This window comes from Alexandromys fortis, unplaced genomic scaffold (assembly GCF_014885135.2).
Source record: "Alexandromys fortis isolate MF-2015 unplaced genomic scaffold, M_Fortis_MF-2015_v1.1 scaffold_152, whole genome shotgun sequence".
Classification (NCBI taxonomy): domain Eukaryota; kingdom Metazoa; phylum Chordata; class Mammalia; order Rodentia; family Cricetidae; genus Alexandromys; species Alexandromys fortis.
The window spans coordinates 2,737,702-2,753,095 of NW_026068045.1; the positions used below are offsets into that span (position 1 = coordinate 2,737,702).

A 15,394-nucleotide genomic window follows, 5' to 3' on the forward strand; every position below is an offset into this window, starting at 1 on the left:
GAAAAGCTATGGGTGTGTGCTGGCAGGTGATCCTATCTACAACAATTGGAATGTTAGGAATTTCCTTGGGATGGCCTGTTTCTGGGTGGTGCCTGGGTAGTCTCAGTTTGTGGTCTTTCTTGGAACCAGGTATTGCCCTAGGATAAATACTGAGACCTAGGCCTCTATTGAGCTTGTCATGGCTGGGCACTACAACGTCAAATTGACATAAAAACCAACCAGGACACCCTCTGATCTTTCCCACCAACTGGGGACCAAGTCCTCAAATGGGGCCATTCTCATTCTGACCATCATAAATGGGTTTGGAATTCTGGTACCTCTTAGAAATTAATTTCTTTTCAATTTGCTATCAGATTTTTTTAAGTGTATAAATCTTTTACCGCATGCATGTCTATGCAGCGTGTGTTGCCTGTGGAGGTCAGAAGAGAGCACTGGGTCCCCTGGGCCTGGAGTTACAGATGGCTGTGAGACACCATGTGGGTAGTGGGAACTGAACCTGGGTTCTCTGCAAGAGCAACAAGTACTCCTAACTACTGGGCCATTCTCTGGCCTTATTTTCTTTTAGAATTTTGACGGATGTATCTAGCCTTCTAACTTCCAGTGTTCTGGGGAAAGCCAGAAGTCATTATAAATTTGTAATTTCTTTGTCTTTCACCTTCTTCTCTCCTGCTGCATCCGGGCCACAGAACCCTGCAGGATCTCCTTCCTTCTCCTGACATTGGGAACTGTCACAGCAACATGCCTGGCTGGTCGCTGTCCATTGTGCTGGGGACTTTGGTTGCCACTCAGCTCTTCCGCTCTGGGGAATATTTGGATTTCTTCAGTGATGACCTCCCTCCCCCAACAGTTCTTTCTTTCTGAAACTATTCTCTGGGCAGTAGACAGATTCGCCGAATGTCTCACACTTTGTGCTGATTTCACTCTTTCAGTCTTCGGCCATTGGGAGACCTGCTCAGTTTCTCTTCTGGCTCTATTCGATCGGCTTTTCCTAGGAGAGCACCCATTTATTTTTAATTGAAAATAAAATCTTCTCTCATATAATAAATCTTGACCACAATTTCCCCTCCCCTGATTCTCGCCTCACAGATGCAATGTCTTATTTATCTCCCTTGCAGTATTAACTACAGGTTTCCTCCCCACCCTCCCACCTTCCCCACCCCTCCCACCCCTCACCAGCCCTGCCTAAGGGTTCTTCTCTGTGAATGATCTCTTGACCCCAACTCCTTTTCTTGATTTAAGAGACTAATTTGGTCTGTCTTCGTGTGTTAGAGGCCTTCCTTCTTCAGGTGTCTGGAGGTTACTCTTGCTTGCTTATTTTTAAAAGTAAGGAACTTCAAACTTAGTTGTGAGAGATTTGCGAAACAAAGATAGTTATGTGTGTTTAATGAGAATCTCTCAAGATGTATTTTTTTCTTAGCTCTTATTTATTATGTAATATTAAGTAGAAAAAAGAAAGAAAGAAAACCGTTGTTCACCCTGATGGAAAAATTAGCAATTATAATAAATATTCTTGAGTTCAGAGAAAAAATTCATCCTCAGCCCTTAGAGACAAACATGAAACTACTTTCTCCCTAAATTTCTCTATTGCAAAAAATAGCATGAGGTTAGTACGTGGCTGTGTGACATGTGTAAACCACTTAGAACTGTGAATAGGCTTGGAGCCGCTCTCTCCCTCCCACAGCCCTGAATCACCAGCTGATGGCTCGCTCATCACTTCCTGCTCGGCGAGCTGCACGTGGGTCTGTCTCCATCACAAGGCTTACTTACACCACAGCAGAGCCACAGCGGCTCCCAACAGCAGGGCCAGGTCAATTGTGGCCCCTCCTGTACCCCCACCACAAGAGGAGGGGGCAGCGAGTGAGTGTCTTTCCTCAGCACACAGCAAAGGTGTGTGTGTGTGTGTGTGTGCTGAATGAAAAAGAAACCTACACGAATAATTTTAAAAATCATAGAAACAAAAGCAGTTACATATCATCTTTTAAATGTTTTGTTTTTGAGACAAAGTCACTGTATCTAGCCCTGGCTGTCCTGCAAGTCACTCTGTAGACCAGGCTGGCCTCCAGCTCACAGAGATCTGCCTGCCTCTGTATTCCAAGTGCTGAAATTAAAGCCATGTGTGGCCACATCTGGCTTGCCTTGTATGGGATTCCCCTTTGAGCTCTAAACCTCTGTACCCAGAGTTCACAGGTGGTGGAGTGTGGTGCTGAGGACAGCCAGCAGCTCAAGGACACCAGTGAAAGCTGCAGAATTTGCCAGAAAAGGACCAAGGAGCCCCCAGGTGCAGCAAAGCAATCCTGTACGCATTGCTGCATGTGCCACACACACTATTTTTGATCACCTGGATGGCATTAAAAGCTCCCCATTTCTTCTCCAGGAGCCCCCTGCCCGGGGCCTGACCTCCTAGGCTTGTGGGCAGTCACATCATGCTCAGATGGCCACAAGGGGCTTGTGCTTCTGATTCTTCTGTTCAGGGTCAAGTGTGTCCATCTAAACTGAGGACAGTCCTGCAGCTGCCTTGGTACACCCCTGCTGGAATTTGCTCTGACATCATAACTCCTGCCCGTCTCCACCCTTCCCCGTACAAGCGGTTACTGCTGATAGGTGGGGGCACCTAATCTGGGCTACTGCATTACTGTTGCCCGTGGGCTATTTAAATCTTCCCATTAGCAGGAAGGAAACTGAGTCACAGAGGGATCTAAGTCACTGTCTACAGCTATGGAGCTCCATCCAGTGAAGCTGGCACTGTCCCATTCCCTGACACACTACCCCTCCGGACTGAACATCAGTGTCCTCAGACCTGATCCGAGATGGCATTCCAGAAAATACCCTGCCTAATTGGTGACACTGGCTGCGCCCCTGCAGCGTTTGCATCTGTGCTCTGTCTCATTGTGCGGGTTCATTAGTCTTCTTCGGTGTCTTTCCCACAACCACCGTGTCTTGCTACGTCCCCAGTCCCAGGGCCTAGTTTTGTAGGCTACAGCCTGGAGTCTCATCCTCTCCCAACATGCAGGAAGGGACTGCAGGCCAAAGGCCTGGTAGGACAGGTACCTGTCCAAGGCGTGCCTCTCCAGGGTGGCCAGGGGAGCAGAACAGGCCAGCCTGCGGATGTGAGCCTGGAAGAAGTATCCAGCAGGGTCCTAGGAGAGGAGCAGAGTATGGCTGGGAACTAGAGGCAGCCTGCTTTAAAACAGGGATCTTCAACTGTCCCCAGACGTTACAGGCACCTGTGCCCTTGTACAGGCAGCGGTGAAGACACTGACACCCGCTGACGATTTGGGACTGGACTTGGGGACAGGAGGCAGCTGCAGCCATAGCGACCCCAGCTATGCACACATTTACCCTCGGATGGCTTCCTCGCTGCTGCGCTGCCTCTTCAAGCATCCTTAACCACAGACCTTCCCAGAGAGCCTTACCATGCTGCATTTCCTCCACCAGGCAACCCAGAATGGCCTCCGAGCCCTCTAATACAGATGCAAGCATCTGCCCATAGAACTCCAGGCCCCCCAACCTCTTCTGCACACTGGCCTCCCAAGCCCTCTCATGGCTTACTGCTGAAGCCCAGGTGCCCTCTTCTCGTGACCCTTTCTCTCATTCTAGGACACATGCCAGTCACAAGCCCATGGACTTTGATTCAGTTATTTCTTGTGTGTCTTTGGACAAGTTACTCAATGTCTCTGTGCTTTTAGCTGCTTACTTCAGCCACCTCAAGGGGCCCTGTAAGCAACAGAGCCCTTACATGCAGAGTGTCAGCCGTGCAGCAGGGGCTCAAAGCAAGGCATCCTCTGTACTCTGCTTTGGTGTTCAGCGTAGCTGCTTCCCTCTGGCCAGCAGCTCTTCATCTTCCTTCAGGAACATACATACCCAGCCACAGCTTCACCTGCAGATGCCCCTGCATGTCTCACTCAAGGAGTTCCAAGCTCTCTTGTGCATGGAGGTCACAGCTGGGCATAGCCATGACTCAGCTGTTTGTATGCCATGTGTCAGTCTCTGTGGTTACAACACTCTCCAACAGCTGTCCCCGCTACCCAGACAGACCTCTCTGGCCCAGGCTCTGTTCCCGAGAGTGGCTGGGAGACGGGCAGGAGTCCCATTGCACTGTATGCTGCTCACATCTGGTCCAGTAGGGTGGCCCTACGAGGAAGGCTCTTCCGTCCTCGCCGCTCCTCTGCCCCACACGCTGAATTTGAGGTCCTTTCCCTAGGCCTGCAGGGGAGCTGCAGCTCTGTCCCTCTGTGTCTCAGTGCCATTGTCAGAGCACCACAGACAAAGCCTAGTTCTGATGCTTTGGGAGGCCAGAAAGTCCTCTGTCAAGGTGACAACAAGTTTATGTCTGGGGACACACCTTGTTGCTACATCCCCCAGAGGGAAGGCAGGCTGTGTCCTTGCAAGTAGAAGGCACAAGAGCGAACCAAGCACACTGATGTATAAACCTCTTAAGCCAGGTGAAGGGTCACAGACCTGAAGTCCTGTCACTTGGGAGATGGGGGACGAAGATCAGGAGTTCAAGGCTGGCCTGAACTATGTATTTAAAAGGAAAATTTAAATTTTATTCCTGCATGGTTTTATCCAAAGCCTTCCTACCAGCAGTGAAAGGAGTCTACGGTACACTGCAAATCCAGACTCAGCTGCCGGGGGCACCTGGGTGGGCTGCAGGACCCTCAGGAGCCTAGAGAGAGATGTCGCTGTCACCGCTGCACCTTCCTCAGCATGTCCCCATGTCCTCCCCAGCCTCTGCTCCCAGAAGTCATTGCACATTTAACCCCTGTCTCCCCTTGGCAGGTACCACGACCAGCAGGACGTGACCAGTAACTTTCTGGGCGCCATGTGGCTCATTTCTATCACGTTCCTGTCCATCGGTTACGGGGACATGGTGCCCCACACCTACTGCGGGAAAGGTGTCTGCCTTCTCACTGGCATCATGGTGAGTACCGGCCCACGGCCCTGCCCTCGAGGTGTTCCAGGAACACAGAGGGGTCTATTTGGGGACCGGGGAGGGGTGTTAGTCACTAAGACCCTATGCCTGTCCTGTACATCAAAAGGCAAGTGTGAACTGTGTGTGCAAACCTAGTTTTCAAAGCCCACCCCCAAGTGAGCTGAGATTGGTTGCCGCTCTCATCCTCGGTTCGCTACCAGGGAACACCAGGGTTGTGATTTACCATGCTCCTTCCTGTGTTCCAGGTTCCGCAGACCTCGGTACCAGTTCTGATTGAGTGAGTTTAGCTAGAGCTCAGAAATATAGTATTTAGGCAGCCTGAAGGGACCCACGCCCTGGATGGGGTTGGCTGCTGGCATGAGTCCTGGTTTGCCCACACGGCTCAGGCCCAACTCTTGACTTTCCCAGGCTTTGTCTTCCACGTGTACGCACTGGATTGCTGGCTGAGTGCCAATGCTTTCCAGCTTGGGTATCTGATAAGGCCAGCAGATCTCTAGGTGCCCAGCACCGAGGTCTAATCTTCCCACCCTCAGCCAAATGCCTCGGATCCAGGGGCTCTGGGACACACATGTCCCTTGCATCACTGGGGCTGTGTGCAGCATCTAGGAGGGAGGTGGTGTGTGTGTTAGACGCAAGAGCTGAGTTTTCACTATACCCTCACTGTGCCCTCTGACCGGGCATGCTTACACTCTCCTGGGTGAAGTGAACCTGGGCACCTGACTGCCCCCCTCATTGGCTCGTGGGCCCCAAGAAATAACTGATGTGACAGTTTGGGGTAAACAATGAGAGCTGTACCCAGGCCATCCCCACTTTTGAAGTAACTGGGAATGGGGGATACTTTGGAGGTGGGACAGGCAGTGTCCCCTTTGATGCCATACTTGGAGTCTTAGAACCAATGCCAGACTTCCTTCTTTGAGCCCAGTTGAGACCCTCCTCTCAGAAGAGGATTGACTTCGAGGAGCGGGCCCACGGTTAGTCCTGGGGCACTGAGGTTGGTGCTGGAGTGGAAGAAGAGATAGGGTGCTTGGAGCCTGGTACGAGGTCCCCATGGGTTGGCCCCCCACTTTCCTGTCACTGCCTTGCTCTGCAGCCCGCTCTGTGCTGCAAGGCCCTCCTTTTGGGGCTCCTTTTGTCTCAGTTCCTTCTCAGTGCTCCCAGGAAGCAGAACAGCTCTTCTTGTGGGGCAGCGACCTGTGTCTGCAGAAGGGAAGGTTCTAGCTAACTCCATCAAGGGAGGAGACACTGTCCTTCTCTGCTCAGTATGGTGGCCATCAGAGCTGATGCTTTTGGGTAGGAACCAGGGGGCCATTAGGAGCAGGGGAGACCCCAGGGCAGTGGATGGCTGGCCACAGCCTCCTGTTCCTTCCAGCCCCCGAGCAGGGCAGGCCCGTGTGAGCAGGCTGCCTGGAAACAGCCGGTAGTGACAGAGGCATAGTGCCAGGCTGGGATAAATCACGGTAAGTGTAAGGCTTTAGAACAAACACCTCCCATCGTTCACTAGGAGTCTGTCTGGCACAGCTCCAGCTGTCACCAGGAAACCAGGCAAAGACTCTTTCTACCCGAAAGGAGCAAAATGCCACCTGAGAGCTGTGCCTTTCCTCCTCAGACTCCTGGAGTGGCTCCGGCCCCACCGCAGCGCTCAGGCAGGGTGCTCAGAGCTGTGCTGCCAAGAGGTGGACGGGCCCCTGTTATTTTTAAATACCAGCCATTCTCCCTCTCAGCATGGAGCTGTGCCCCATCCAAGAAGCTGCCCAGGCCCACTGTTTCCCTGACTCCCTGGCTTCAAGGCTCTTGGTTTCTATTCGAAAGCCTGGTAAAAGCACAGAAAGTCCTGGCCCAAGACACTGCTTCTCCCTAGGCAGTGTGGCCACCCCACCTTCTAGCACCCTTGGTGGCTGTGTGGGCCCACAGTGTTCCTTGTGGATTTAAGTGGGATCCAAGTGGGAAGGACCCGCAGGTGAGGGACCCCGCACTGCTTCCTGTATGACAGTTCCAGCCCAGGCCTTTCCTGGGAGCACTTTGCATAAAGCCTGGCTTCGGGAATATAAGCTTTTCCCCCACAAAGGCTCCAGCGTGAGACATTGCCTCTGTTCACTGCAGTTCACTACTCACTCGGGAAGCCTGGTGGCTTTTTTTTTTCTATTCAACGTGACTCTCCAGCTGAGTCATTCCTTTCTAGGGGCTCACATTGCTAAAGCTACCCCGCCCTACCCCTAACATGATGTATATCTCCTGATTATTATTCCAAGGGCCTTGTCTAAAGGTAGGCCTTCCTGTTTGGTTACCATGGACACCACAAGGCCAAGGCAAGAGCTGCACAGGAAGGGAAAAGGAAGGATTTAGTGTGCCTGCTGCAAATGGCCTTAATCGTTGTTTTCCTCTGGCAATCCAGCAAGTGCATAATTACCGACCATTAGGCAGGGCATGCAACTGTCTGGACAACTTGACACTGTTGGCATAGGCCTGGAGCATTTGAGAGTTCGCTCGTTAACACCAATCCACCTTGAGCCGCAGCATCTGCCCATGAGGAAGGATACTTTGCAACGTCCACCCAGAAGGGAAACAGGCTCTATTTCTGTTATCTGGGAGAGCCTCGGGGTCCCCAGAGACTCCACTTCCCAGGGATGCTCTCTGGCACCCTGGTGTGGGCTGTGGACGAACAGGTCTTGCAGCTGTCCCCAGTAGTGTCCTGCAGGAGAGGTGACACAGAGCCAGTGACTTGGGCGCAGCGTGGGAGTGGCCTGTGCGGTGTCTCTCTGCATGCGATGCCACAGGCCGCCCTCCTCCATTTGTCGTTTTCACCTATGTTTTATTTCCTTCGCGGCCTCTCCAGTTAAGAACACCTCATACTTTCCCCCTTGGGAAACTTGTTTTTCCAGCATCTAAGATTTTCCAGCTGGAAATCTTTCTTGCAAGCAAGAAGTGGGAGGCCTAGTGTGGAGCAGTTGGGGTCCGGGTTTGGGCCCGAATCTGCTGACGATTTAGACATGTTCACCCTGAAGACACCCCTTCTCTGATCAGTCTGCGTCAACTGTGTACCTTGGGGAAGTCTGGCCTTGTCGGAGGCGGGTCCTCTCCCTCTGTGGGAACAGGGCTTGGGTAGAATGAGCTGAACGTTCCCGTTGACATCAGCAGATTCAGATCTTGGCATCTGAAGGCAAGTCACAGATTTGCTTCTCATTCTGATCCCACAGAAGTCATGACAGCAGCTGCCACCTCCCTTATTCCACCCCACCCTCTACTCACGTGCTCCTCTGACCCACCTCTGTCCACCAACATCAGCAGATTCTGCACCAGTACGACACGAACCCCACTAAAGTTAACCAGGTCCCTGATGGTTCTTTCACCTGTTACACTAGACTGCACCATGGCCAAACCTTGCAAACACTCTGAGGTGACAAATGCAATCCTGGGGTGACTCTTGGAAGCAGGGAACACAGACTATGAAACTCAAACCCACAGGGGCAAACAGGACTGGTCCAGGGGGAGGAGAGGGTCCCCTGACGCCTCTCTGGTGGCCTCTGAGGAGCTTGGGTTGAGCACTGGCCTCTGACTTAGGCTGTGTCCTCCGTTCCTCTCACTGTTCTGTTAGTCTTTCTTTCTTTTTCCTCTCTCCTTTTCTGTTTTCTCACTAGTGCTGGTTAGAATATGGTTAACTGTCCTCTAGCTCATTCCCCATCTGCCCCTCCCCCTTCTCTCTTCCTCACTCTCATCCTGGGAAGGACTAGCAGCCTGGTTCTTACTACTCCACACCATTTTTCGATCCCACATCCACAAAGTTGTCTCTTAATCCGCATTAATAGGTTGGCATTATCATTTGTGACCTCCCTAGTTACATTTAGACAATCAATACTCTAAAAGAAATCAGAGCGTGCAAGCCGGCAGGATGACACATTGGCTAAAGGCATACTGCCAAGCCTGACAACTGAGTTCAGACCCACGGACCCATAGGTAGAAGGAGAGAGCTGGCTTTCTCAGGCTGTTCTCTGACCTCCACACATACGCCATGGTTCTCTCTCTCTCTCTCTCTCTCTCTCTCTCTCTCTCTCTCTCTCTCACACACACACACACACACACACACACACACTCGCACACATGCAGGCAAATAATTAAATTTGATAAATTTTTAATTAAAATTGTGAGTATCTGCTGAAGCTGGAATGATATTAAGAAGGTAGCACCCTCTGGAAAAACAGCTACAAGAGAGTGTTTAAATTTTTAAGTTGAAAGAAATTGGGCCCTGGGATTTAGTCCACTTTGCTGCATCTATACAAAAAGAATGTAGGACGGGAAGTTCCTTAGTTAAAGCACTGCACTTCCTATTAGCAGTTCTCTGGAGTCAAACAGCTCGGCTATGGGTCCGGACTACAGGGCTTCTGTCTAGACCCCAGCAATTGGAGCATGACCAATTCTGTTGATGATGTTCCCAAGATCCATGTAGCAAAAAGGGGACTCTCTCTTCAGATGTCACACCCCAGCTTTCCCAGGGTGATTTAAGTGGAATTATTTCTGAACCCGGGGGACCTGGGAAGAGCCCTCTCCTGATGTTCCATTTTTAATCCTGGACACATCCTTCTTTTTGGAAGTTCCATACAAAGGGGAAGGTTGATGCTGGCTCTGCTTGAGAGGAGAGGGAGCATGCATCCTCCCTCCAGGACGGTTTCTTTTAAGCTATTTTTGCTTTTGGCAGCCTGGCTAAATTGATTATAGCTATAGACTGGGCTGTCCAATTGCCCATATCCTCTGAAAATTGGGCACAGAGTCTCCAGCAAGTCACAGATGCCAAGAAAACACAGCTATCCCCAAACAAATGGGCAAAATGAGGTCAGAAAGAAAAGTTTACAGACTGGGCACTGGGCTTGAACTGGGCGGCCGAATGGACGGTGTCACATACCTGTGTTAATGAGACCCTGTGGAGAGTCTCTTTCCATGGCAGCATCTCACATGAGATGCCGTCATCAGCGAGGAGGAGGGCAGTGTTGAAGGAAATGCATTTGTCCCGACTCTGCTGTAGACCGTAGTGTTTCTGAGAAATATTCTCCTCGTTTCTCACCACATTATAAAACCTATTAAGCCAAAAGTGTTACTAGTGCCTTCCTCCCCGCAGCATCTCACACTGCTAACCTCAGCTCTTGAGGCACGGGAGACTCACTGCTGGCATTCCTAAGTCTGCCACCTCTTCCCTAGGTGGTGATCAGGGTGGTACCCATGTTCAAGGAGAGGGCAGTGGTGGGTGTCGAGAATCCAGGAATGGTTTTCATTGGCCACCAGAGAACCAGGCAAAGGGCTTCTGTCTCCCTTCCTCAGGACTCACAGGCCACCAAGCTTCACAGAGGAGAGTGCTTGTAAACACAGGGACATACCACTTTCCCGCTCCTGCTCATTGCTCAGTCAGGTGCACAGCTAAAGGACCAGGCAGGAAAGGAGTCCTCCCATTCCGTGGCTCAGCTCAGGCCTGCGGCTTTGCTTCTCCTCTGCTGTGCTCTCCTGTGGGGGGCAGGTGGGGGCTACCTGAGCAGACTAGGAACATTGTTCTATAGAGGCTGAGGCTGCCCGTCTTAGTCATTCAAATCCTGGCTGCAGGCAGTAGCGTTGTCACCTTTAAAATTCCTGCATGTTGGTGAATGCCTGGAAGCCAGTTCCTGGTGCTGAGTCACAGCCTAGAGCCTTAAGGAGAAAGACCCACACGTGGGGCAGGCACTGTAGTTGACACCTATCCAATAGTGTTCCCTTTAGGAGGCCACACTCATCTTTGGGGAGAATGCATTGCCTCTCCCTTTAGCTAATTCTCAGGACTTCCCCAGCTGTGCACTGCAGCCCACACACAGGGCTGTCTTTCCCCTGGGCCTGCTGGGCTGGAGCTGATGTGAGCTCGGGACAGCATGAGACAGACAGACAGGCAGGCTTCCATGTGCTGGATCCTTTGTCATTTGCTGCACTGTGCAGGAGCCTGACTGCCCATGGGTTAAATCCCCCAAAGACTCTTCCTAGCCATACAGTGCCGAGAATTGGCCAGCTCTAAGAAGACTCACCCCCCGTTGGGGCCATAAGACGAGAAGCATTGTAGACTGCTTCTTGGGTGGGGATATCAGGACACAGGCAGGTTTTGACAGGCTTTATGGAATGCCTTGACCAGTCAGAGCCCCGGAGTCTTGTACCTACAATGCCCACACTGAGCACAGGGCTCCCTGAGTCTTGTGCTTTGCCCTCCTAACTGTGTATTCTCTCTCCTGGGGCCTCTGACGTCCTCCGGCAGGGTGCAGGGTGCACTGCCCTTGTGGTGGCTGTGGTTGCCCGCAAGCTCGAACTCACCAAAGCAGAGAAGCATGTTCACAACTTCATGATGGACACTCAGCTCACCAAACGGGTAAGACGCCTCATGCCTATACCTTCATGTCAGAAAGAGACCACACGCCAGGTGTGGATGAGCGGTTGGGGGAGCCCCAGCTCAGGCCTTCGGCTCCCTGTCCACGAGTGAATCCCATCAGACCAGGCGAGCCACCATTAAGTCACTGTATGCGTCAAGCAACCAAATCATTTTCCTGGTGATTAAATAGCACGCAGTCATGGAAGCCGCCTCCCTGCCTGATGGGGCCACATTAATCAGCCAGTATGGTGCTGTTTTTTCTATGCTCAAATATTTTCATGATTCTCATTAAGAAGGGCAATATAAAGCCTTAAAATTATCCTGGATATTTATCTAAAGCCAAGCCCTTTGTAAACGCCATTTAAAGAGATGATTGCAGTAGAGCCCACATCCCAAATATTGTTGCTTATCAAAATGGCATCATCCGGCTTTCCCCTTTGGGCTTTCTGGATAATGGCTCTCACTTGCAGCCTTATGAACATGGCTTAGGAAGAAGGTAAGTTGAAAATACAGGAATGGGCGATTAGCTGCTGCTCACACACTCCCAGTGGGTTGTCAGAGCAAAGGAAGACCATTTAAGCCAGGCACAGCGATCCCAGAACACAAGCGGCTGAGGAGGAGGACTGTTTCAAGTTTGAAGTCAGCCTGGGCCACCTAGCAAATCCTGCCTTAAAACAAAATAAAAGACAAGCAAAAATTAATAAGGCTCCTTTAGAACAGAGAAAGGATAAGGCTTCTGGGAACAACAGACCCAATAAACTAGGTAGGAGCTGTTTCTTAAACGACAGCTTTCATGCAATCTTGAAACAAGTGGCTGCCTGAAGGGTAGTCAGGTGTACGACCTCGTGAGAGGCTGCTCTTCTCAAGACACAAAAACCAGGACCCGTTGCCCGACTCAGACCCTTGGCCCCAGGGAAACATGTCAAGGGGACATGAGTCTACAGTCTTAGCTGAGGATTTGAAGGCTGGAGGAATTCTTCTGTGATTGATGTTCTAAAGTGGTAAGAATGTTTCTGTAATAGAGACAGGCAGGAAGACAGAACAAAAACAGACCTGAGAAGGAGCCGGCGGCCGGCTGGGGGAAGCCAGTGCAGTATGCAGTTGCCAGGGTCTCTCAGCTTCTCAGCAGAATTGTTTACAGCCTTTGATTGTTGGGTCTTTGATTGGGGCTTCTTTAAAAGAGCTACCATGGATATGAACCTGTACAAGGAAATTTTTCATATCATTGGCATGCAGACCACAGGAGCATCATGGCCCCCAAGCCACCAGCCAGACAAAAACACGGAGCTCCAGCGTGACAGTACGTAGTCCCGCCACTGGCAACGTTCACAGCGAATGCTGCGAGCACCCACATCCTCAGCCTCCTCTCCGCATGTGCCACGGACAAACTCAGCAGCCAGGGAGGCTAGGGGTGTGAACTGCCCAGGTGCCAGTGCCCTCCTGAGTCAGCTCAGTTTCCCACTTTGCAGCCCCCCAAGCCAGGGGAGAGGGGTTTTGCCTCCCGCTCTTCTCCCAGGTTCTTTGCTAAGAACAGGAACGCTAGCGTTCTCTGTTTACTCTTGCGGCTTTCTTGAGCCCAGACTACACTTTGTATTCTCATGCTGTTCCTTTGTCCTTTCCATTCTTCACCCAGCAAATCAGACACCAGAGGAAATAAAACCAAGGAAAGCCAGCTCTCTCGCGGGCCGGGAAATAAGCACATCTTTTCCTGCACTATAATTGTAGAAGGAGATGAGGTTGTGGTTGCTAATTTCAATCTTTCAAAAATAATTCACTAAAATCCTCTTCAAGTTCAGTCACTTTTGGAGGAACAGGGCTGAAAATCAAATCCACAGATATTTATTGCTCATCTGCGAGTGCAAGGTGCCTTCTTAATCGAATAACATCTCACTCTTCTCAGAACACTTAAACCCATGGAAACATCCCTCTAATGTCTTACAATGTTTCCCAGAGAAATAAACACAAGGGGAGGACTCTCACAAAGGGAGACTTTCGAAGCTGGTACTACTGAGACTTTACAGCTGTCCTTCCGTGTGACCTTGACGGAACTCAAGCTGGCTCTGACCTCTCACACCCAGGGTAGCCCCAGAGGGTCCTAAGCTGCCCTTTGCCCTTTCCAGCCAGCAATATGTCCAGCTGCAGTGACTCATGGGCCAATGCGATGCCAAGCTCAATTCTGTGCCCAAGACTCCAGTGAGTTCTCAGAGAATGGTCCAGAGGAAAGCAGCTGCCATGCCTGTTGCCCTTCAGTAGTGGACAGTTAGTAGGCTAACCCGACAAAAGCAACCTCTTGCAGGTATATGCAGTATGAACCCCTCAAACATCTAAACAGAAAGAAACCATGAATCTTACGTAGCCTGTGGATCATAAAAATGCGAATCATTCTCACGTTAATTTATCGCTTGTCTAACTTCAGCCCAGCCTCTCCGGGTAGCACCAAGCTGTTGGTATCTGGTTACAAGTCAATGGGTGGACCCCGACTAACAGAGATGAGAAACATCACGTTTTTCATGAGAGACTGCCAGCCAGCCTGGCAGAGCTTGAGCGGAGGTGCCCATTATGACTGGAACTGGAGCTGGCAACATGAAGGGTGTACTCATTTCTGACTTTCCCAAACCCATGTCTCCTTTCACCTAAATAACTTAACCTTGGTGGCAATGTTACTTCTGTGTTTAATGGGATCATGTCTTCCCACACTGACTTTTCTGTCACTGCCGCTGTTAACCTATAATTATAACTTACTGCCAACCCCTGGGCTACTCCATAATATCTAAGGAAGTGACACGCAGCGACACTGCGTGGACGGGAGATGGCCCAAGTACCTCCCTGACTCCCCACTCAGACCTGAGGTAGCTCTCTCTAGTCAGTGTGATAAGTGCGTGCCTCTGGCTTGGGGTGGCCTCCTTCTCCTTGCAGAAGGGTTCCTCATCCCCTAGAATCACACTGAACTACATTTCCCATGAAATCAGTCAGTAAAGCCAAACCTAGCAGCCCTGAACTATTTCTGGCTCCTGACTCTCCAGGGTAGCTAACTAACGTCAATGTCCCTCCAGTGTCCAGGTCTGACTGGTCTGTTCCGTGCAGCCCACAGGGCTCACTTGTGCACCGTGGCTGTTCACACACAATGATGCCTCCCAGGCTCCTCTTGCCCATCCATAAAGCTCCGTCGTCATGGTCTCCCTGCCATAGGACCTGATTATCTTGCATCCACTCGTCAGCCTCCCCCAAAGTGCGGTCACCCAGCACTTTGCTTTCCTTTGAATCCCTTTAGACCTGATTTCACCCTGAACATATCGCTACCACACTGAAAAACTTCGGGCAGACCTGCTGAACAGTCCTAAATAAAACTTGAACTCTGAGAAAATGTCAAAGGCTGGGGAAAACTGTTTCCAGCAGGCTTACTCAAAGACTTACTCTCAGCAGGGGTGTTTATAGTGAAACAGAATGGCGGTCGCTGTTCTGCAGATGGATGGCCCACAGCTGGTCTGGCTCCCCAGCAGATCCCCAGAACAAGCCTTTCTCTGTAGACTTCATTAGGTAATCAAACTTGCCATTACCAGGAATGCGAATTCTCCCAGAAGAGGATTGCAAATGACGTTCCCACAAAGGCGGTGGCCCAGAGAGACTGGACATGGTGTTTCTTTACCGACAGGAGTAGAAAAGCAGCCTTCCCGAATGGGAAAGACTCTGGGGATGAGCGGAGTGAACACTCAGACTCAGAGAGGGGCGAGGAGGGAGGGGTGGATGCCCGGCATATGCAGCTGGCTGTGCCACCCGGGATCTGGTTGGTCCTCCAGCCACCACCCAATGCGGTCAGTTCCTTGAGGTTTGCATGGAAGTGAGGGTCCCAGGCCTGCCTGGAAGGAGCCAGTCTGATTCTACATTGGTCATGTAGCATATTAATATCACTGTGAATGATCTGCCATTTATCACAAGTCGCTCCAGGTAGAGCTCCAACTCCAACACTGAAACACAAAATACATCTCCCCATTCCAGATTCCTACCAAAAAGGGGGACGGAGCCCTGTCCAGGTGAGGCAGGGAATGTGGACTAGGATGGAGGAAAGACAAGGAGACGTAAACGGGGGGGGGGGG

General features: G+C 51.1%; 1 protein-coding gene across 2 annotated transcripts in view; it reads left to right on the plus strand.

Annotated features, from left to right (window-relative positions):
- The window catches only part of Kcnn3 (potassium calcium-activated channel subfamily N member 3), a 147,041-nt gene that overhangs the window by 112,781 nt on the left and 18,866 nt on the right, over positions 1–15,394 (plus strand). For both annotated transcript variants that reach the window (XM_050118747.1, XM_050118748.1), the window contains exons 4-5: positions 4,780–4,921; positions 11,190–11,300. In XM_050118747.1, coding sequence (XP_049974704.1) covers positions 4,780–4,921; positions 11,190–11,300 — 253 coding nt within the window. The remainder of the gene's footprint in view (positions 1–4,779; positions 4,922–11,189; positions 11,301–15,394) is intronic.